Consider the following 24,825-nt stretch of genomic DNA (forward strand, 5'->3'; position numbering starts at 1 on the left):
TAAGAAACATTTTGCCTCTATTGCTTTGACATTGATTGTACCCATTTATGACAAACCAGGATAAATATCTCTGATGTAAAATAATCTTAAACGTGAAAAACATACATTTTAAGAAATATAATTTACTTTTTAAAAAATATAATTATATTTATAACACAGTAAAAATAAACACCGATTATATAAATATATGAATGTTTTAAAATAGCTCTCTCTAAATCTAATCTAGCTCAACTGGCAAGTTTAATAAAATAAACTTAACATAATGAAAGGAAAAACTTGGACTGTGACTTTATTTTAAGGACAAAAAGTTCATTTCCAAGAAATGCTTATCACATAATAGGATAGCTTGCAGGTATAAAATGAAGTACTAAACAGTTAATGTGCTTTTGAGTAAGCATTATAAACTGAAGAGGTATTCAATGTTAGTGTAACTTGAAAAGAAAAAAGTTTATATTGATTTTATGTTGATAGTTATTTAAGCATGTCTTACGCAATACACAATGCCAAGGTATCTAATGAAGGGGAAAAAAAGTAAAAGCATACAGGTACTGAGCATTTGGAAACTTACAAATACTCTATCTGATATTCCATAAGCCAAGCTATGATTATAGTCACAAATGCAATGATTATTTGATTAAATATATCACTTATCATCTGAATACACATTACCGAAATTGTTATAGCATTTTTATGAAAGGCCAAGAAGAATGTATATTTTTGCATAAAAATATTTTTGCATAACTCAAGAAACAATGGCTTTACCTGTGTTTTATTTCCCATATCTTTGTTAATGTAAGTGCATCTGAATATCATTACACGTAAGACTAAATTTGCAAGATTCAGCAGTCCCTCAATCTTTTGCTGGTATCCTTGTACAAATTTTCTCCAAAAACAAGCATATTAGAAAAAAAAAAAAATCCAAGTTTCTGACTTTTTAAAGTTTGTTCTCTTCCTTTTTTTTCCACTAAGAAATCATTATGATGCTTGAAAATTTATTTCTCAGTTTTTATTGTAAACATCACGAACCTATTTTTTTTTAAGAGAACACATTCTAAGAACTATGATAAGGGATATTTTGTCTGCAGAATGATGAACTGTGGCATCTCATCTGTTTTGATTTTCCCTCTGTCTTTCAGTGACTGCCCCTAAGAAGGCTATGAACAAAGAATTCAGGATAATTTATTCATCCATCATGTGAAAATTAGAATGATAATAAAAACTTTTTCCAAGCAATGAAATCCTTTTTTATTTTGAATTTTAATGTTGTAACAGCAGCTAGTGCTAACTAAATTGGTTTCTTTTATTGTTAGTTTATTTATCAGGCTAACTGTTAGTCACTCACCTGAGTGCTATTCTTTTTGATCATTTATTTTAGTAATTGGAAAAATATCGGGGCCTCTTCTTTGAAGCTGTCTTTGAATCAGGGTCTTCTAAAAGGAATGGCGTGCTCTCCTACCCAGGGAGTATTCCAGCCGGTGCTTTCCCAGTCACATCAATGGCTATCAGCAATGAAACCCTACGCCAAGTTAAACTGGGTTAATCTGAGGAGCTCGTGCCTGGAGGTCCCTCGGAGGTGGTCTACCGCCTGCTGGAAGCAGTAAGTCATGTCTGCGTGCCTGTCCCTGGTTGATCTTCCTACAGCAAAGTTGTTAGTCAGGCTTCCCCTTAGTGGCTTACAGTCAATGATGATAACTTATGCCAACACACTTAGAAGTATCTTATCACTTATGAGTATTCTAATCTGGTTTATTTCTCAAGCTCTTGCCTAGAGATGCTTCCAAACAGTTCCCATTGGACTGTTCGGAGATCACTGATGAATCCTGAAAGAACTAACTTTTGGGCATGTCTGCTTCCTCCCTAATTTATCTTTATTCAACTGGCTCACTGACAAGGACCTACTTTATATCATCTTGGCATTAAATCTGAGATAAACAATAGGTTATATCTAAAAATACTATGTTATAGTCACGTGCTTGACATATGCTTACAATATGTTGCTAAAATAAAAGCATCTTGCAAAATATTTGCACACCATGACCCTATATTTTTAAAGAAACACATTTCACTTAAAGTCTGAGTACATGCTACTGTATAATTGTTATAAAATTTTTTGTGAAAGGCCGAAAAGAATATATTTTTGCATAAAAATATTTTTGCATAACTCAAGAAACAATGGCTTTACCTGTGTTTTATTTTCCATATCTTTGTTAATGTAAATGCATCTGAATATCATTAAATGTAAGACAAAATTTGCAAGATTCAGCTGTCCCTCAATATTTTGCTGATATGCAAGGTATTATGTGTTATAAGAGCATTTAAGATATTAATACTTTTTTTCCTCCAAGGACTGAAATGGTAGCTACTTTTGTATATTTTCTGTTTCCTCTATCTTCCAAATAATGAATATTATTCTAATTAGGTGCCAAATATTGCTTTAAAACAGACTCATTCTATTTTGTAGGTCAAAATTAGTGGGAAATTTAGTCCCCAATATAAATGTGCATTTAAAATGTACATACCATAATACAAATAGATAATGTAGTGTAGGCCTAGATTGTCCTCAATAATGGTGGGTTTGTTTTCAGCTATATCTTAACAGAGCATTTGCCTTTATTCACATTTGTTAGCTTATTTTAAATTGTTGAGTAGAGGAAAAAGTTATTGTAGGAAATTTTTTAATTAGATGAACAAAGAAAGGAAATTAAAAATTACCCACAATCTCATCAGGTTCTATAAACATTTACAGAAACATTGTAGAAAAGCAATTCTGTTACTGCAGCTCCTTGTCAATTTCATAATTGATAACAAAAAATAGGAAATACTGATTATTTCTTTAATGCTTATTGGCTAAAAGAATTTTACCTAGTTGTGAAGTTTAAATAATTGATCAGTTATCAAAATATTATTTTTGACAGGGTCAAGCTTCTCAGCTCATTTATTGAACTAAATCTTCAAATAAAATAATTAAATTTATAAATGAAAGATCAATTAAAACATTTTAGGAATCTCATCATCTACAATATCACTTTTAGAATTCCTATATGTGATTATTTTTGCTATTTTTATTATTTTTGGAGTTACTGAATCATTGTCATATTCTACCTCCATTTTTGCCTGCCTATTTCAACACTACTAGGTAAATACATGTGTATCCTAAGGGAATATTTGCACAACTTCTTAATAATTTCCTTTTAATTTTCTTTTACTAGACATTTTCATAATGCATAAAAAAATCCATACCTGCAATTCCATGATGCCATTATAATGTGTTAGTTCAGTATTTTGGTTTTAGTTTTCACATTCATAAACTATCTCTTTTGCACCTAGTAAAATGTAAACATTTCCGAAACTTTCAGATTTCCTACTAGTACACATTTTACATTGGAAATTTCTTGATTTCCAAAATTGGCTGACTTTACTATGTATTGAACAATTTAATGAATAAATTTCGTTGGCTATGTACATCCTTCATATGCAAATTTTTAAAGAAAACTGATGATCTTTACCTTAAATCCTACATTTCCAAAGCAATTTTAATTACAATAATCATCTATAGAAAAAGACAACTGACTTTGAAATTTATTTCAATAGCACTAAGCATAGAACATTTCAAGTCTATAGTTAGAAACCGATCACCTGGAAGGGTAATGGCAGGGTGAAGAATTATCACAATTATATGAACGATGCATTCAAAGAACAAATAGCAAATAAGCCAAGTACAATAAAAATAACAGTGATTTAAATACTCTCAGAATTTCTTACTTTACCTTTGGGGAAACCATTTTCATAATGCACTTCTTACCCATCTTGCTCTCTGTTCCCACTGGTAACCAGTGAAAGAAATGGGTAAGAGCCCTGAGCACACTGACCATTTCAGTTTCCAAATTATTTGACGATCCCCTGCAGCTCCCCGCCGATTTAAAAAGACTTGTCCACTTGACTTATACACCATATGTTAGCTATTACTGCTGAACAAATTGTAATCCACACGCGTATTCTACAGCTACAGTAAAAACATTTATAATCAGACAACCTAGAGAAAAGACGTTTGTGTGGAAAGCCTAATGCTCCTGCATCCCCCTAAGGGAAGTATATGGTGTGCCCCCCTGCCCCACTCTAATTATAGATTCATGGGTCATCAGTGATCATCAGCCCCCAAAGCTAAAATCTGGTCAATGGCTCATGAGGTGATATAATTTGAACTCTCTGCTCCATTGAACAAGCATAAGTATTGAATTCACTAGAGTCTCCATCCAGGGGATTTTGAATACATAACATATACAGAGTCAACAGTTAGTACTGGAGCAGCAAAAAGCCAAAAGACATGCACAGGAAATAGCCGTGCACAGAAATCATGAACTAGGAGACACCAGGGGTAAGCAGAAGACATGAAAAAGTAGAAGCTATAATCGGTGCTACCTCCCTACCAATAAATAAATAAAACAGAAGAAAGAAGAAACTCAAGATGATGAAGGAAGTAGTGGATGTTTAGAAACCAGCTTTTTCTAATGAAACAAACGAAACATCTGACCAACAGGCTGTGGTCTTTTACGTTTGATGACGTGTGGTTGTGTGAGAGAAACATTCCTTTTCACGGAAACCAAGGGAATATCAAGTTGAGGATACTTCTCCTGAAACTGTCTAGGTCTGTCTGACAATATCTACCTAGGCCATTGTTATAATGCCAGCTTTCAACAATGACTGAGGATTGGATGAACTGGGTCAACACTGGCCCGGAAGTTTGCATTATTGTGAGCACAACATTCTGCAATAGCGATAAGGAAATGCTTTAGTGAAAATTAATAATTGAGCCCAATTTCAAGATGAATTATTATCCTGCACAGAAGAGTAATCTTCTTAAACACTGTAGCATTTTACATTTGCATATAGGAAATGAACAGATTAATTATCCACTAAAATAGGCCCAAGTCTTCTACTTAGCAAGCCCTCACATTACAATTTGCCCAATCTACATAGTCACCTAAATGTGCACAGAAAAACTGCACTTTTCTTTAAAATTCTCATAAATTTAAAATGTGGATAATGCAAATGGGCTTTCCTTACATTTTACTCCAATTTTCATATTTTTCTAAAGGCTCATTATTATGTGTCAACTCTCTTTGCTTATTTTAGCCATTTGTTTTTCACCAGAAGTCTATGGTCTCTATATTTCATATGCAATTTCTCTTAGGTTTCTGCTAAAAAATAATAATTTATAAACTGCCTTTTCCTTTTCTTAATATATATTTTCAGCTTAAAAACAAAACCAAAAAGGACAATAACAAAGTAACAAAACAAAGTAGCTCATATCCTCGGCAGATAAATTGCACCAGTCACTGAGAGGTAATGGGTGATGGAACTTGACAAACTAAGTGATGGATTGCTGCTTGGGGGCTGAGACAGAAGACTCCCTTTTGCAATTCTCTGCTCTTAGGTACAACGCAGCTGCTCTGAACTGAACATTTGCTTTATGTTAACAAAGGCCTGCCTCCAGAATTTTCCTCCTATCTTTTTAAGTAGCCTGCCAAGTGGCAGCCTGATCAAAGCAATCTAATACTGCTTAAGTGCCACTGGTTGACACTCTGCAATCCTTTATTGCTCTCCATTTTTATCTACATAAGAAATTGGTGATAACTAATATACAGTTGATCTTTTCATTCTGGTAATAAAATGATAATACAAAGATCTTATTATCCACTCCAAACATCCATCATAGCACATTTTACAAAAATGTACTACCCAGAGTGTTTCTTCATTATTTCCAAGTCAGAAGTGAGGGTTAAGTACTCGTCTTCCATTCCTTGCTTCCAATACTTAGACACAGAACTGAAAATAAAAGGCACTGAACTTCAACCCCTGACACTGTCCACATTAATGTCATCTGCAATTGTATTGTCTCTGCATCCTAGATAAAGCATTTTCTGTAAGAGGCCAAAAATAGTCGGAAGGTCAGCCAGATGAAATGTTTTTCAACTCCAGAGAGTTTTTATTCTTGTAAGGAAACACAAGAAAAGAGAACAGGAGAAAACAGCATTGGAAATGGAGAAGCAAGAAGAATCAATCTTGGTAGGAAGAAAGAGCCAGAGAGCAGAAAAAGAGACGGGTAAAGGCATAAAGAAACCAAAAATAACGCAAACAAGAATTAGAGATCATGAGTTTATTAAAATCCATTTTTTATGTGGATGCAGAGGTGGCTTCAAGCCTTCCTGTGGGCAATAAGCACATTCTGTAAAGTATGTCATTGATTTGAAAAGACAAAACAAAAAAGAAAGCACTAACGAAACCAAACCTTGCATCCACTACATATTTAAAGAGGTGGTTTATGTGACAGTTAGGACCCACCTATCATTCATAGGAACAAGCTTAGTTTTCGAATTTTCAATGTAGTTAAACCTTCAAAGATTAGAGCACTAACAACTTTAAAAGTTACTAGAAGAAGAGAGAGAAAAAAAAGTGGAACTAATGAAGCATGCAATAGACCACTAGGAAGGCCAAATTTTAGGAAAAAAATATAAACACATAGCCTAGTAACTTTGGATTTATTGTTGGGAGATTTGGGGCATCAAATTGAGGCTGTCTTAGTCACATTATCTCAGAGTGACCAGGACATCAGGCTATGTGTTTTGGCAGATAGAAAGAATGCAGAGTAAGACTGATGGTCAGTACGGATCTTATTAATAATGCATTTGAGAACATTTTATGAGGAGTAGAAAATTTTGCATTCTTTACAATCTTTAAAAGACTTCTTAAGGCTATTATTAATATTATGGAGCAGGCAAGAGACTATCACTCACTCATCTTTTCATGAAAATAATTCATGTGTTGGTCACAAAAGTACTATTCACTCTGACTTGGATTCTCTTGGCAGTAATTTATTAATGAATAGTTTGTGTTAGTATAGATTTCTGCAATAATGATTTTATGTAAAATACTCTGTAACAGGTCTTTTTGTGTTAATTAAAATAATTTTTCCTCTTTATGTTAAAAGAATGTGTCTTTACTTACATTACACTCTTTTCTCATCTATCTATATTGAAGTACTTTTTACTGTCCAGGGAAGAAATTATCTGCATTAAAAGATGGTGGTTCTTTAGCAACTCCCATATAAATGTACTTTACGATGGTAGACTTTTGTTCTCAATATTGGAGTTGATTACAGAGGCGAGAGCAATCTGATTGCCCCTTTATTCTTACCCTGGGCAGAGGAGAATGGAGAGCCATAGAAAACATACCTCTCTGCTCTCCTCCCAGTCCAGGAATCTGCAAACACTGAGCTTAATCTAATTCCAGTTTGCAGAAAACAAATATATTTTAGGGATGGTATAAGCTAATTGGCATCAAAGAACTGCGATTGGTCTGGGATTGTGTGCAGAGACATTCCCTTTGTAATCTGAAAGATCAAGGCATGTGTTCTGACAGGGAAATGACTACTATTCCTTGAGATGGGTCTTTGATATAAAGTACCCTCTCCATACAGGAAAATAAGCTTTTGATTTTTAAGCGAAAACTTAAAAATTTTGATTTAAAAATTCTTGACAGCTTTTCCTATTGGGGGGAAATCTTGGGCAACAATGAATCTGTCAGAGATGGCCTCTGGAATTCAAATCTGCCCTTTCTCAAAAGAACCTTAACAAAAGGCTGTGTCCTAGCCTGTTCGTGGAAGAGCCTGTGTTGCATCTGGGCTGCTGACGCAGGACTGGCTGAAAAAGAAACACCTCGGCCAGCTCTTGTTATCACGCAGGCCTCATACATACAGCCAGATGTCCCCCTCACCTACTACCAATTCTTCAATAGCAAAGACTGGATAGTCTGATATTATGTATCTTTTTTTTTGCATATCAATAACATCTACTGTAAACTGGGAGGTTGGTGGGGGTAGGGTAGAGAGGAGGAAAGAGGGTGCCACTATAAGAAACAGCAATTCTGAGTAAGTATAGAGAAATCTGGGAAGGTCTTCATTAAAACTTAATCATTTAAAGTTTGATATTAATTCTCAATGCATGATAATCTTTTATGTTACAGTTTATATATTTGCAGTGGAAATATTCTGAAAAGACATCAGTTAAAGTATTTCATATTAACCTCAAAATAAATTCAGCTGATATCTTAGGTAGGCTATGAATTTTAAGAGACGGTGGTGGTGCACTGCTATGATTTAATAAATGTGCATCCATCTCAGTTTCATACAAACTTAGGACTCAAAGGTCATAAAAGTAATAAATCAGCTTTCATTAACCTACAAGTTATATTACAATACAGATATTTTTACGTTTTTATGGGGTAGGAAATGCACTCCAGGTGGCCATCTCTGCTTATTTAATCACTGTGAGTTAGATTTCCATTATTAGATATATAATTTCCTCCCTCTCGTCAAAGTTGAGTAAGAACATGAATTCTTGCTAGAACTCGGGGTTCTTGCTCAGGCTGCCCACGATCCCCCAAGTAAAACAAAGGTAAAGGAAATGAAACATTACCTGGTCATTGAATGCTCTTTCCAGGGACTGCTGTCAAGGTAAAGCATTTGCAGTCCTGCCCAAGGTGTGCACTGGAGGCTCACAATCATTCACTTAATTCAAGTAACTTAAATGAAACACATATTCCTTAAAAGCCAAAAAAATTCTACTACTCAGCAAAATTTTTTATCCTTAAAGAGATTATTCTCTGTAAAATCCAGAGAGAAAAATGACTATGCTTAATATCAGACTCTTATAAGCCAAATGAAAGTAAGTGTCTAGTAGTTAGACTACAAACATATTTCAAAAATTAATTTATGTAGCTGGAGAACACAGAAGTTCATTTTGTCGAGTTAATTTCCATCAAATACTAGAGTTTACGTACTTACATTTTGTAAATTTAAAAACCTATGCTTTATTGTAAGAGTACATAAAGCAGAAGTCTAAGAAGAAATACTCTCCTCACATGGATTTTCTAAGATTCAGGAAGAATCAAAGCATCTATAGCTGTCTTAAGGCGCACATCTGGCTTTGGAAATATTGTGTGAGTTGCATCCATGCCCCAGAGCTGAAGGCAAACTGGGTGAGAGTTGCAAAGTCTGTGCTCCTGTTCAGAAATGGTGAAAGGGAAGAGAGGGGTTTGAGAGGACACGGTGTAGACTTGAAAATTTCCACTTGCGTGAGAGTTTTTACAGATTATTTCAGGAGCTGTTTTGTTTGAAATGATTTTTACTGTTTTCCATGGTAGTTTATCAATTTAATTTTTCTTAAGTCATGATTCAGTTACCTTTATATTGCTGTGATTGGAAAGACCAGCTTTTTTTGCCACTTTTAAATGAATATTAAAATAGTTGAAGAAGAATCTGAGTTATAAGAAGCACAGTGTTCAAAATAGTATATATTTCATTAGATAAAGCTTCTGGTTTTGTAAGCTTCAGACCACTTGTTTCTCAGAGAACGGATTATTGACACTTGGAAACACAACCAGTGGTTTGGGGAGCAGACTCACATTCAGCATTTTCCAAAGATACAGAAAAAATTTTTTTTACTGATATGACAATGAGATATTAGAAGTTTGTTAGAACCATTTTATTTTAATAGCTAACAACTCTGTTAGCATGGAAGGAGATTCCTTAATGTGGTCAGCAAAACCTGGAAAAGAAAAATCTAAATATTTATGTAAAGAAATAAAATAAATTTACTCTTAAGGCTAGAACTCAAAATAAAATCACAGTCCTTATATCCTTTCAGGTTCTCTAGTCCATAATCAAAACTCAGTCCATGCATCTTTTCTGACTCATCATTTGGCATGCATATCACAGATTTGAAGGGCTTTAGTTATTTTTGCAGATATATGATTAGGATGTAAAAATTCATCATGTAAATACTCTTTATGAACAAGAAAAAACTTCTTTAGACAAGTAATCTTTTGTATATATATAACCTGAAAAACACATTCTCTTCTGTAAAATAGTTGGATTTACAAGGACTTAATACTAACTTTCAAAATGAAAGGAATTACATATTTTTCTGTGTTTGAGTTAAGAGATAAAAACAATAAGTGAAAGAAACAGGACACACAGTATTCTTGTGTCCTCCAAATTTGGTCACGAAGAGAGGTAATGGAGTCCAAGATCTGGCAAAATGCAAATACTACTTGATTTATCCAAAGGTCTATAGTGGCGTTTGTACATTGTATTAAAAAATGTTTGTCACCTCTTTTGCCACTTAGAGGTAGGAATTGCAGCGGTTAAGTCTTCAACTGGACAGAGTTCAAAATGAATTTTTACAACCCAGATGATGGACTGCTGTACTTCAAAAGTGAATTCATGAGCTTTATAAATGCCTTTCTCTTGCTCTCTTGTTTTTTTCTTGACTAGCTTACATCATAATGGAGGAATAACATTTTAAAAATTTTGAATAGGCACTTACTGGAATTACAGTTAATCCTGATACAATCTAGATGGGGAAGAATAGATGAAAAATGAAAATTTATCCTTCAAGGTAATAGCTGCAGACATCCAATAAAATCACAGTCCACCCTTCCGGGGACAGACACATGCAAATATGGCCACTCCATAACTTTACGTATTTCTAAAACCCAGATTCATCGTTATAAAACTTCACCATTGGAAACAACATTAGAAGGTTTTAAAAAATGGCCAATTCAAACAAAGCTACATGGTGACAAATCTAAGTGAAATAAAGACTTGTTAACTGTCAAAGATGCTTGGCTTAGACTGGCTGCAACTTTCTCCCCATGTGTGAAAGAACAGATTATTGTTTTCAGCTTAATTAAAAAGTGCTCCGTCACAATGGGGTGCAGGTGCAAGCCCAGCTAGGCTCAGACATCTTGGACCTCCAAAATCTAATATCCCACAAAGGCCAAGAGGGTCCTTTAGAATCGTGGTGGTCAATGGAAAGCAAGTTGAGATTATTCTCACCTCGCCCTAATGCTTTGTTTTGTTTTGTTTTCGCTTGGGCAAAGAGGTAACAGTCCGAGGTTGGCTGGATTGAATGCCTTGTATTAATCAGAGAAGGAAAGAAACATTGCATATTTCTTTTAGAAACTTGAGTGGCTGAGGAGTAGGGTTATTCTTCAGGACACACCAGCCTATGCCTCCGAGGAGCTAACAATGTCATCTCTATGCAGTAAGTGTCATGGTTAACAGTGCCATTGATTTTCCTTTTCTCATACTTGCTTCTCACATAAAAGCAGATTCTCTAAGAACAGGCTGTCTGACCTGAATAACGCAGACTGTGATTATAAGGGTTATCTTTAACGGATTATGTGGGATGTTTTGTGTTTATTTTATGTCTGGATAAATATTAGTTGATTTTGGTTGTAGTATTTAATGCCTTTGGGGAACATGAAAAATATAAACCTAGATTCTGTTTCCATGTAGCTGAGTTTGTCATGTGTCGTCAACCGCATCAGAAAAGTGGTTGCAAACAGCCAAGGACCAGCATCGACACAGCTCTTTCCACAGAATGCTTTGCTGTTGTAAAATCCCCTTGAGTGTTGCCACGTGGGCCAGCAGCCCCTGGGCTGCAATTAGGCCGTTTATTTTGATTGGCTGCAGTAACCTGTCATTGTCACCAGAGGGAACTCTAACAGAACAGGAAATGAACGCTGCGTGGTGTTCCCTACTCTTTAGAAAACACCCTCACTACGTAACTTAACTAATATTAATTGAATGCAATTGTATTTAATAAGCTATCCGTGAAACAATTTTATATTTTATGATCTATCATTCTGTCCAGCACAATTAGAAAATGTAGGTGGGGTTTTTAGAAATGCCCTACCTCATCACATTTACTACTCTTTGTAAGTCTACATAGTTTCAAAAATTTCTCTTTTTAGTCACGTTTTCTGTTAATTAATTTCTGTGTGTTTATCACTTCCAGTAAGTACAGTAAAACCTCATTAACTTGTACTCCTCTTGGAGTTAATAATAATATTGAAAATTATTGGGGATGTTATTTATAATTCTTCATTCAGTATGAGCATAGATCACCTGAAAAAAATTAAACAAGTTGTGAAAGGTCAAGTTTAGGAAGAAAACTGATTCCAAGTACTTTACTAGACATTGATGGCACAGGCTTGCGTGAAACAATGTGCTAATTATGGATAATTCTTACCCACCCATGAAAACCAGCCTAGTAATACCTTCCCCTAACAGGGTTTTTTCAGCTATTAATTTGTGTTCTGAATGCAACTGAAAACAAAACTGCTTAATTTTTGCTAATTCTACAATTCAGACATTTTTTTAATTCAGCTTGGCCTTCCCCCGTGTTTCACCTGGGTTGTTGAGGTTTTACTGTAGTGGCTCTTTCTTAATCCTGTAATGAAGCAGGAAAGCATTATTTTTCTGTAGAAGAGCCTGTGTTTTCAGTGTTCTCGTGGCTGTTTGCTGAGGGCCGCAGACTTTGGGCATTGAAGGGTTGTGGATTGCTGTTTGATAGCAAAATATCACCACACGGTACTTCCAAACAGAAAAGATGGGCTACCACAGAGACAACTATTGAAAGGAGAAGCTCACGGAATAGCAAAAAACCACTGCTGATCTAGCTCACAAAGTAGAAATTTGATATTTGGTGCATATCTCAGTCAATGTATCTGGAAGGGTATCATCTATAGCCAATTAGAGTGTCAGTAAATATGACAAAAGGAAATTCGGCTTGAGGCATCTGCAAGCCCAATAATTTATACTATTTTCAATTAACCTCACTGAGACGTATGGCTTCCCTTTCAAGAACCCTCAGTGATAGAAATCACAAAACAGTAAATTATGTTAAACAAACAACAACACAAAAACAAGAAAAAGATGCCCCAAAAATCTAAATTAAATGATGGAAATGAGACCATTAAGTGTTTTAACTTTCCATGGCAAACAGGCTACTTGATAAATGTTTGCAGGCAGAACTGAACAAAAAGTGAGAGGTGTTAGTCAGCGGGAGGCGAGTCGTTACCTAGATTGACCGTCAGTTTCACGCGCCCCGCGTCCAGCTCCAGGCGCAGCGTGTCTGCTGAGTCCCGAGAGGTGGTGGCCATGAGAATGCCATATGCGCGCTGAGATCGAAACCGTAAGGACACGTCCTCAGCCTCTGTGTGCATTACCACGGGGAGCTGGATTTTCATAAACATGCTCCCGTCATAGCTTAAAACCGTCGCCTCTACAGATGAGAAATGAATATAAGAATTCTTGGTCAGTTTAGCACATTTATACTTGGAAAGGGAAAAGCGTGGCCTAGTAAAGTCTTCCAGGTAGAACACGAGACTACAAACTCAACTCGTCTTTTTCAGAAATGAGCAATTTCTTTTAAGCCGGAAAGAGAAGTCACGGTAGGGGGAGTGTCCTCTGCGAAATACCTGCTAAAGCCCAGAAGGGGATATGGCTGCATGGCCTTTGGATTCCCATAGCGCTTTCTACATACAGCACTGATCACGCTGGATTGTAAATATTTAGGTGTGTGTCTCTTGTCTCAAGAGCAGAGGTCGATGCTTTTGTGCATCCACAGTGTGAGCCCGGGTGGAAGCACTAGCAACTATTTAGTGCACGTTTATACTGGCTCGGCCACTGGCCAGCTCTGTGAATTCAGCCTTGGTTCCGAGAGGATCTCATCTGCTAGAAGAGGGTCTTCAAGGCCTCTGCTCGCCTTAAAAGCCGATGATTCTAAGAGCAGTGAATTAGAACTTAACACTATCTGTGAGCACAGCCCTGGTATCCTGAAAATATTAAGCTCTCACCAAAACGTCAACTACTACGTGCCTTGGTAATGTTACATAGACGGGGTGGGACTGAAGAGCTTGTGTGGGTGAGTGCCGCTGAAACCAAAGGGGGTTGCTTTCATAGGGAAGTTGCTTAATACAGTGTTAAACACACAAAAAAGCAAATAGCAGAAACTGTTGATCACAAACTGACTGCCTTAAGGAGTCGTCAGCACCCCCGAATGCTAAACACCATCTGGTGTGGCACACTGCAAAGCAAGGGTGAGTCACGCTGCTTTCGCATTGGTTCTGACAACTCAGCACATCCTCTAATAAAAGAAAACCACCTGGATTTAAAATAAACTAGGAAATTCTCATTATCTTGCCTAGGTACATGACACAGCAATTAGCTTTAGTAATGCAACTGTGTTTATTATTAAGGCTGTATTTCTGGAGCTGTGGTTTGGCAAGTTTATGTTTCAAGAAGCCAGGGAAGTGCAGTATTCCTTCCAACATGCTCTAGTCATCAGTTGCCACTGGGGGTGCTAGGGTCTCTGCCTGGTATTCTTTTTAAAAATACATTTTTATTGATTTCAGGGAGAGGGAGAGAGAGAAATAGAAACATTGATGATGAGTCATTGATCGCCCGCCTCCTGCGCGCCCCCTACTGGGGATCAAGCTTGCAACCTGGCACGTGCCCTGACCGGGAATCGAACTGTGACCTCCTGGTTCATAGATCGACACTCAACCCCTGAGCCACACCAGCCAGGCCTGGCCCTCCTTTCTGTCTGCCTCATGACAGAGGATCTCATGCTCACTTCCCCAAAGATTTACTGGCAGCCTGACTTCTCTCCTGAGCTCCGTGGCCTGCTGAGCATCTCCAAATCGAATACGACAGGGACCTACCAGGCCCTTCCTTCACTCCCCCAGCAGCGGGCCGACTCCGCACGTTCCTTCTCTAACGTTCCCCAGCTCGGTAAAGGACATGACCCCTGCTCAGACCTTCGCCTTTCTGGCCTCTCTCTTACCCTGTCTGCCATGCCCAGTCCATCTGCACGTCTGCAGTTCTCGAAGGTACCAACTCCAGGCCGTTTCCTGAATGGACTGCTTCTCACCCTCACCTCGGATGGGCCGCAGGCTCTGCCCCAGTCCCGCCCGCCATCGCGTCACAGCGCCCTCAGCAGCCTCCTGCCTCTTTCCCCCTGCACGCAGCGGCCAAGCCAAACTTCCAAAGGAGTAAATCAGACTCTATCACCGCATCGCTTCAACAACCCCACCCCCTCCTCCGCCAACAGATTTCCACTGCAATTAGAATAAAATTTGTCCTTTTTTTAAAAAATCTTTTTGTGTCATCTGGCCCCAGTCTGTCTCTCTAGCCTCAGCTTTCAGCATCACCCCCTCCCCTAGTTTAGTAAACTCCACACACTGACTCCATCTCTCCAGTCTCTGCGCTCCGCCTCAGCAGGCTTCACCCCGTATCTTTATAGGGCTGGTCCCTTCAGCATGCAGGTCTCTGTCAAATGTGCCTTCGGAGAGGTATGCGGCCAGCCCCCCTTTAATCTCCCTCCAGTTATTCTATATCTACTTACCATTTTATTTTTTAATTACCATTTATCTTTTGTTTGTATAGCACTGTCTGTCTTTGCCCTTTAAAGTCTCAGTGTCGAAGTGTCATGAGGGCAGAGGTGGGACGCTCCTACCCCTTGTTCCATCAGCAGCTGAGTGCCCCTAAGTGCGAGGCACACAGCAGAGCCTCAAGAAACACTTATTGAATCAATGATCGCTCAGTACTGAAGGTACAGGAAAGAACTTCCTCCCATTGGGTTGCCAAGCTTACACATATGCTCACTAAAGAAATGATCTATTCTGCCCATTAGAAATGGAACCCAATTTTGGTAACGAATATGAACAGAATATTTACTGAAGTCTACTTTGAAGTCCATAATTGTGCTGCAAAAGATAGATTAGGAAAGGGGTCTGTTAACCAAAATAAGCATCTCCATCCCACGGCCAGGCATCCCCCTAAGCACTGAGAAAATAAAACAATACTCTTACAGCACAGTGGTTCTACATTAGATGACATATTTTTCCAATTAGATAAGAAGTTTCCCAAATAGATGCACTATCACAAAAGAGTTCAGTGCAGAATATCTAGGAGAAGTTGCTAAAAAAATAATTCAAACATGATCACGAAGTTGCAGTGAACTCTAAAAAATATAGGAGAACAGTTTCTAGTATAATCCTTAAAGAAATTTGATCTTTACTGTTTCTTATCCTACACTACAGCCAATCATTGTCCATACCTATAAAATAATATACGAATCAGAGTTAAGTGCTGTTATCAATTGTTCAGTTACTGTGGTATTATACAGATAAAATACTAAAATAATTTTCTTTTTCGTTTTCTCCTGTTTATTTAGTCTGTAACTCATTCTCTATTGTTCAATAATCTTAATTTTCAAATGCTCTCAGAGTCTCCTATAAAATGTAGCTTAATTTGATTAAAAGCTAAGTAGGGGAACATCTTTTTAGAAACACAGAGGTCTGACAATGGATCATAAATATAGTGTGAAATACAATCCAAAGTAGAAAAATAATTAGGATCATTGGCCTTTAACATTCTCCAAAAAGCTGCAGGGATGAAATAACATAGTAAAATAATAAAACTCGAGAGCCCCTGAATGCCATTTTAAAAAATTCTCAATTGGAAAATTACTTGTGGATAAACAACAAATGAATGTCTAAATGATTCCTCATAATTAGAGTTAATTTTTAGTTAGACAAGAAATGGAAAAGGCGCATGCTTTTAGCCTAGAGTTGCCAAATAAATGGTAAACAGCACTCTGACATTTGAAGGTTATGCTATTTGGAAGCCGCTTTTAACATCAGTAAAATTATTTTATTGCTTAGAACACAAAAGAGTCCTTTAAAAAAGGCTAATTCCAATGCAGTGCTTCCCAGTGGGGGAGAAAAAGTTTCAACCTTGTCTCCTGTATCTCTTTCTCCCTTGTCGTTAAGTTTGATAAATTTGCAATTCTGTGTTGTTCCTCCTCGCAATCTAAAGTGTACACCTGTGCTCAGTTTTGCCGAAAGGCAGTCACATATTGTGATCAACGATGAAAATCAGACAGGGAGCCAAGTTATATTGCTCTGACATCTGTCCCTCCATCTGTTAGAGTTTTAACAAACAAGTATAAAGTAGACCTCTGATTATACCATATACATATCACCAAAAATAATTTCTATAGGAGCAAGTCTCTACCAATTCCCACTTTTATTAAAAATAAAGCAGGAGGGAAGGTGCTGCATTTAATGTATATTCTATTGAACATTATTTATATATTTTTCCTCCCTATGGGATCAATACACATAAAACAAAATACGATTTTCCTAAGTCAGTGCATACTCTGTTCTTTCATATAAACCCTTTTGCTTACTTAAGGCAGAATGAAAATTTCCTACAATGAGATTGCAGCTTCATTCCCCATGCTGCACTGTCCATGGACTGGAACGTGCTTTTTTAATTACTTTGAATAATTATCTTTATAAATCAGCAATTATTGCTCAATAATAGTGAAATAGACACTTTTTAAGTGATTTATTATTATTTTTTCACTTCAAGAGTTGTCAGTCAGCTCCTATGTAGCCAACAGTGTTATGGGATTAGGGTGTAACTAGAGAAAAATCCCTTTCTTGTGAACTGGAAACCAGGAGGGTTGGGCGTGATCTTGAGTTGACTGAACTAGGGCATGGCTGGGGACTGGACAGAAGCCAGACTTTGTGGCATTGAGCACGACGGGCATCACACATCTCCCTGTTCTCAGTAGATGCCGTAATGTGAGCAAGAAAATGTGTCTGAGGAGCAAAGACTACTCACAGTACCCCGGGTAGTCCAGAAACAAAAATACACACTAAAAAAGACCATTTCCTCCTCAACACACAACCAACCTGGAGACAAAGAAATCCGTAGAAATTTCCGTCCTCATGTCAGATAAAAATGTATGCTGCCGAATCCCAGTGATGAAGGTTGTTATTAAATTCTCATTTGCAAATCTGCATATGCTTGCCACCCTCCTTCTAATTATTGCAATATATAAATATTCCCCTCCCCTCATTCTGGCTCAGGAAGCTCTACAATGTCTATTTTTACTTCTGCCATATGTAGTAGTGGGACAGTGCCACAGGGTGGCACACCATGCATATTTAACTGAAGGCTCCTGCACTCCAGGCACCAGCTCACTGACATCTTTCTCTCGCTGCACCTAAGCAGGAGGCATCCGAGCATATCTGCCGGCTCTCGGAGTGATTAAAACGAGAACAAAATTTTAAATCATACAGGTCTGCTAATCTCACATGATGACCAATTGTAATACATCTCGTGAGCTTTGTCTCTTTATTGCACTTATTGTTGGCCCCTTTTGTCAATTTCTAAAAAACTAAACTACACAAACAAACCGAGATTAGAAGGGAAAATGAGAAGAGAAAACTTACAAAGTACATACACCTTACAAATGAAAACCGTGCAGATGTAGATAACCTCTGATGACAATTCACAGCAATTACAATTAGGTACTTAGGACAATGAATGAATCCATGTGATTAAAATATTTACCCATCTATTGACGTATCTAATTGTATAACAGAACAGAGGTCGTATTTTGGTAGGTAGTTTAAGGTCATTATTAGATTATTAAGTTACTCTTATTAATTTTCACATTGATTGATGTTAATAATAGAGCTGATAAGATGATGAAACCTCCTTATTAAGATCAAGAACCGACTCTCTCGTCATTGATGTTTCTCTCTCTCTTTCCCCCTCTCTCTTCCTCTTTCTGAAATCAATAAAGATACATTAAAAAAAAAAAAGATCAAGAACCAAAGTCATATTTCAACTTTGGATTCTAGAAAAGCTCCACTTTTTTCTCTAGAAAGTGTTAACGTAAATGTATTCAACATTACAGAAATGAAAACTAAATATTCACGGCTGAAAAAATAGATGCCGGTTGCTTCGAGGTTAACGGCTGACAGAGTAATGATATGTACAGTGTGAGAGGACAATGGAAACACTCATCAAGATTTTTTCGTATCTTTTTGTTGTTGTTCCCTTGTTGAAAATGAGTGGCAATGGGTGTAGCGACGAAAGCATTTATCTGAAACTCTTAGGTTGATGGGAGGACTCAGACCTATTTGTTCTGCTATTTCTTCTTTTCGTCTGGTCTGCAGGTGAGCTGTGACAGCTCTCCCCTTCCCCCTTCCATCAACCCTCCTTCTGCTTCCACAGGCACACAGAAAAAGAAGGGAAAAAGCATAGCTTTGCCTCCAAAAAGAGAAAGAAATGGAGGTACCTGCTCAGAGCTTCAGCAGACACACAGCGCCATCCTATCAAACAGGCAACGGGCCTTCTGTGGTCAGTTAGGCCCGAGGCAAAGGTAAGTAAGTGCCTTTGAAATGGGGGTGCACTTCTGAAAACGGTGCTGTACCTTGGGTGATGCAAAGTCAGCTTACTTTTCAAATTTCAAATGTGGGTAAGTTCCCTGAAGTGAAACGAGCAGGTTAATCTGGGTCTCAAGCCATAGTGTCAGGGAAGTAGCACCTTCCAGCTTAGCCTGCTTCAGACACGTGCTTTATTTCTTTATTTATGTATTTATTTTTGGCATCGATAGTAGCACTGGCTGCCAAAACTATGTCTAACTCATGCCTTCTTTACTTTCCAATGTCCTGAAATTTTAAAACAACTGAGCCAAAGAGAAAGCAGCTACTGTCCACTATATATCTTAGGCTCATCCCCTAGACTAGAAGATCCAAAGATCCAAATACTTATTCCTGCAATGTCCTTAAAAAGCCGAGCTTCCCCGACCCGGGGCCTTTGGGGATCATTACGGAGTCATCAGTGCCATGTCAGGTGCGGCTGCTCAGCTCGCGGGAAGCTCGCTTCTGCAGACCCCACTGTCGATCTAAACTTTAGGGTCAGTATTTAATGCGCTTCTCACGTCAAGGGGTGGGCGGCCTGGTCCGGGGAAGCCTACCTCTCTCGCAGGACCTGCCCAGGTGGCCGGTCCCCGAGCAGTCGCAGACGTATCTGTTCCAGCCGTCCCTGCACAGGCCGTGGTTCCTGCAGGGGTTGCTCAGGCACGGCTTGGCCGTTTCCCGGGAGCAGGAGGGCTTCACGCCGGCGGTGCTCTGGACCTCGGCCATCTGCCGGATGTCCTTGCTCTGGCCGTCGATGAACAGGTCCCTGATGCAGCCCACGTACCCGTAGTTGAGCAGGGCGGTCCACACCTCGGTGGGGAAGACGAGGCCGGCCTTGTTCTCCGGCAGGCCCCCCAGGTACAGCTCGTCGTCCAGGTCCAGGATCTCACTCTCGCCGGGTGCGGTGTAGGGCGTGCGCAGGGTGTTCACCGAAATGGTGCCTGTAGCAAAGACAAGAGGCCCGCGCATCCTTACAGAGGCACATGTTCCAATTATCACCCTTTCTCCCCTTCACCGGCTTAGCTAACGGTGAACTCCTGCAGGCACATTTACACTTTTCCTTTCTATTCCCAGTGTCTTGTACTTCTCAGGGGAACTGAGAGACCCTTGTGGAATTCAGCGACTTTAGCAAGAAGGCAGACTAGAGAAGGTAACTGCAGAGTGGTTCCACAGGCACGCCTCCTGGTATTGCCCTTTGCTCTACTGCACGTCAGAGGTTGCACTTCTCACAAAATCAAGGCAAGGCCCCACCCCGCCAAAGAGATTATGAGTCACTTTGTTGAGGTGGTCTGGAACTTCACCCACAGTGTCTCTGAGGTATGCCTATATTTGACTTTGGGAATAAAATCCAAAATGCACAGCTACCAAAGTGTGTTTGTCCGCCTCTAACAGTTTAGCGAAGAAAGAGAGAAAGAAAAAAAGGGAGGGAGGGAGGGAAGAGGAATCGCCCCTCTGTATTACTCTCTAATAGTCCAGAAAAAAGGAGACAGAAAAGGAGAAATCGGCACGCTATAGCACTGGAATAAAGCCAGCTCTCCCTGTCTGGTCTCCTATCCAAAGCTGGGACGTGCGCATCTGTGAGCTAAGGAAAGGTGTGCACCCATCTAAAACTGACTCGATTGCTTTTATTGAATACAGTGGTTTGACAGATTATCTGTGTCAAAACCTGACTTCATTACTCTTAACCACGTGAGTCCATCAATTAATCGCTAAGGTCTCTGTCTACTCATTCCTGACACGGGAATAATATGATCTACCTCATATGGCTGCTCTGAGTGTTAAATACAATAATACCAGTAAAGTATCTAGTTTATAGTACACACTGAATAAATGCTGTGTGTCATGGTTAATCACAAGAACCAAGTTAAATTTGATGTTTACTTGTGGGTTTTTGTTTGTTTGTATGCTTGCTTTTTTAAAAGAGTTGATTTTAGAGAGAGGAAGGGGGAGAGAGAAAAACATCAGTGTGAGAAGGAAACATCAATCGGTTACCTCCTGACCGGGAATCAAACTCACCACCTTTAGGTGTATGGGACACATTCCAACCAACTGAGCCACACTGGCCAGGGCTGCTGTTTACTTTTTAGAAATCAAACTAGCCCTGGCCAGTTTGGCCCGGCGGTTAGAGAGTCGGCCCCCAGCCCTAAGCTAGGATGAAGGGTAGACATTCACATGGGATTAAATGAGAGTCACAGAAAAAATATATGTAGAATCCAATAAAAGAAGAAAAAAATAAAAGATGGAAGGCAGATTTAATCCAACGTCCATTCTGTACCACCAGATTACTCAAAATTCCACCGATATTCTATTTCCAGAAAGATCTTTGTAAAAATGCAAAATGATACTAGGAAAGGACACCACACTAACCCATAATCCCAGGTTTACCTTTCAGGGTTAGACCATAAAGCAGAACAGGAAGAGCCTGAGGAGAGGAAGCAGATCAGAAAACATCTGATGCCATGCCAGCCGCTGACACAGTCTCAGGGACTTAGGGGGCGGACACAGGAGGGGCCTGAAGACAAAAGACTGAACAGAAGTGGGGACAGGCGGGGGAAGTGTAGGGCGGGTAGGAAGAAGCATTTCAGTTGCTTCATGGAGTACCTAAGGCCCTCCCCAAATGAAATATGGCCTGTGGCGAATGTGAGACACGCATCTTATTGAGGACAAGGGACGCCGGCTCTGTGTTGTGCTGGAAGCATTCCAAACCCCAGCAGACGGGGCTCCCCAGTGTGGGCAGGGTAACGGGACTGTCTTTGTGAGGGAGAAGGGCATGGAAGCCGCTGACGGAGCCTGCGCAGGTGGCCAAGTCATTAAAAGGACATTTGTCTCTCTAGGCCTCCACAGAAGAGATGCAGACAGCTCCTGGGGGAGGAACACTCGACGGCACTGCTATTCTGGCCTCCCAAAGACGGGGTGTAACAGGGATTTCAGAAGGAGGCGGCCAAGGGGAAAGCGACAAAGTGCTCATCTTTACTGTTCACATCTGTGCGAGCATCTCGAGGAAAACTCATTTAGCGGCATACAGGCAGCCTAGGATCCTACTTAGGAAAATGCAAAACGTAGCATTTGGGGGAAATGAAATATATAATTTTCAGAGAGAATGGTGACATTTTTCTAAGTGGAATTTCATTACATGTATTTTTAACTGTCCAAAATGCCTTAAGAAGTGGGTTAGCAGATGACCCCTACCTCTGCAGCGGCTAATGTTAAATTAACGTTAAATGAGGAAATGATGAGACAGAGTGAATGTTAATGACAGAAGAAAAAGTGGACACTAAAAAGAAACATATTGTCCTGGCTGGGTAGCTCAGTTGGTTAGAACTTCGTCCCGATAAGCAAAGGTTGTGGGTTTGATCCCCGGTCAGGACACACACAAGACACAACCAATGAATGAATGCAGAAGTGGAACAACAAATCGCTGTTTCTCTCTTCTCTCTCTCTCTAAAATCAATAAATAAAAATTTTAAAAATGTATTATATGTATAAAGCAAAGGGTTTTGTGCAGTGAACACAGTGACTTGTGTTTTTAAGATTAAAGAGTATCCCCCCGGTTTTCCAATCAGTTCAAGAAGTCTTACTGGGAATGAAAATATAACATTGAGAGAAAGAATCATTAAGAGACACGGAGCAAGTAAATAATAACAAAGTTTTACAAGAGTGGGGATACGTTTTTCAAAATATGTTAGCAGTCCCATATGCCTTTTTAATTCACAGATCAAGCTTGCTTTAGCTCAGGGAAGAAAGAGAAGCCCTTGGAGAAACCGTTGTCCTTATGCATGATGTTCTAAGTCTGACACCAAGAGGCTGCTTCAAGAAGTCCCGCGGTGAGGGGATTCGGGGGCTTGACCGACCCCCACTCCCGCTGACGCCTCGGCCTGGCGCCACAGCTGGGTACCTCTGCGGCTCCCGCATCAGCCTGTCCGCACTCCAGGGCGAGCCGCCGCCAGGGTTCCCGACCGCGTCCGCGCGCGGTTTCTCAGACACTGAGAAGGAGCGACGGGGCTCTGAATTTTTATTTATAGTGCCTTAGTGCCTGTTTTGAATAAAGTACTGTGAGAAAGCTCAGAGACGTTTTCATGAATGCACGTGTTGTGGCCAGAGGAAGATACTCACCCTAACTTGGGGATCAGGCCAGAGCTTCTGACCACAACACCAAAGGGGGCCCACAGTTTTCATGCAGTTCGCATACAGCTCAGCGCGCACTCGCACACGCATACTTACACGCACACACGCTGACAGAAAGGGTTAATGGAAAAATATTTAACTCTGCTACCACTGAGACAATCTAATATTTTCTTTTTATGATATCATCTTATTAATACAAATGCTAGACGTGATCCACCAAACTCACGTCAGCACCAGGTTGTAAAACCACCGGCTGAGAGGTCACTATCCTAAGGACACGATGTTCCCCCCACGGCTCCTTCCACCCCGCTGAGGGACAGTTTCAGGATTCTCACGGGAGGCAGCGGCAATGCCACATGGGGAAGAAAGCAAAAGGAATACGATCCAGTCTCCAACCCAAACACAGGCCAAGGGCAACTCAAGCTTTAATTCAGCCCTGGATTCAAGGTAAGGAGTCACATCCAGCACATGCACGTATCAGAGAGCATTCGTGGGAACACTCTGCAAACAGAACAGAATGAAACAACCAGGACTGGAAAGCAACTATGTTCTCTACATGCTTTGCCAATCTATAAGCACCTATTCTATGTTTTAAAAGAAAATCTCTGTAAAAGACAGAGCAAAAAAAGGGAACGTGTAGAACAATTTAACCAAAAAATGGAAACAATTATTTTATATTCTGAAGATTCACAGAATAACAACTTCATTTGAAATAGTAATTAAATTTGACTACTGAGTCAAATATTTATATTTTAGCCTACACATGTGAAAAAGTCCTAAAATACACATATTTCTGATAAAGGACCTCAATCCTAAACTCCTTAATGGTTTTATTATTGAGATGAATCAAAGAACATTTTCACCTAAGCATAAGACTCATCACAGAATCACTTAATTCATTTAAGCCAATTTAACACATACGTCTGAGCATAGTGAAATTTCAATATTAAGGCTCCCAAGCATCTATTTTATTATAACTGAGTTATAAAGACAGTGGCTACCAAGAAAACATGAATATTTAAACCTTATTTATGGACAATGAAAGACAATCGAGTAGTTGCCACAGCTGTATATATATATATATATCCATAGAAAATGAGAATTTTCCAAAGGTTAAGGTATGAACAAAAGTAAATGAATTTTTAAGAGAAAACAAAATTCTGGGTATATTATACTATTTTTTTTGTAGTAACTTGAAATATTAATATGTTCTCTTTAAAACTGCTTGACTATTTCATACATTCTAACTTCCTCTACTATAAATTACATTTGAAGTTCCTGGTAAATTAAACAAATATCTTATGTAAACATGGCTCTATTTGACCTGTAAAATTGGTAGGTGGTTAGTCACATTTGGGAACTTATTTAGACCAGTGCTTCACACTTAAATATTTAAGAATCCAAAGTGCCCTGCAGTGTTATTTTACTTTTAAAGAAATAAAATGTCTGCTAAAATACAAATATACTTGTGTATATGAGTTTTATAATTTTAATGTAGAAATCATACTCACATATTAACATTTAAACCTAGTTGTTTTCATCACATATGAAAAGGTAAAACAAAGG

General features: G+C 38.9%; 1 protein-coding gene across 9 annotated transcripts in view; it reads right to left on the minus strand.

The window, feature by feature from the left end:
* The window catches only part of NRXN1 (neurexin 1), a 916,310-nt gene that overhangs the window by 482,631 nt on the left and 408,854 nt on the right, over window positions 1-24,825 (minus strand). For all 9 annotated transcript variants that reach the window (XM_087823555.1, XM_087823549.1, XM_087823546.1 and 6 more), the window contains 3 exons: window positions 19,692-20,075; window positions 12,927-13,130; window positions 10,386-10,412 (listed from right to left, as the gene is read on the minus strand). In XM_087823555.1, the coding sequence (XP_087679681.1) occupies window positions 10,386-10,412; window positions 12,927-13,130; window positions 19,692-20,075 (615 nt within the window). The remainder of the gene's footprint in view (window positions 1-10,385; window positions 10,413-12,926; window positions 13,131-19,691; window positions 20,076-24,825) is intronic.

Source organism: Miniopterus natalensis, chromosome 13, assembly GCF_054644295.1.
Source record: "Miniopterus natalensis isolate mMinNat1 chromosome 13, mMinNat1.hap1, whole genome shotgun sequence".
In the NCBI taxonomy this organism is placed as follows: Eukaryota; Metazoa; Chordata; class Mammalia; order Chiroptera; family Miniopteridae; genus Miniopterus; species Miniopterus natalensis.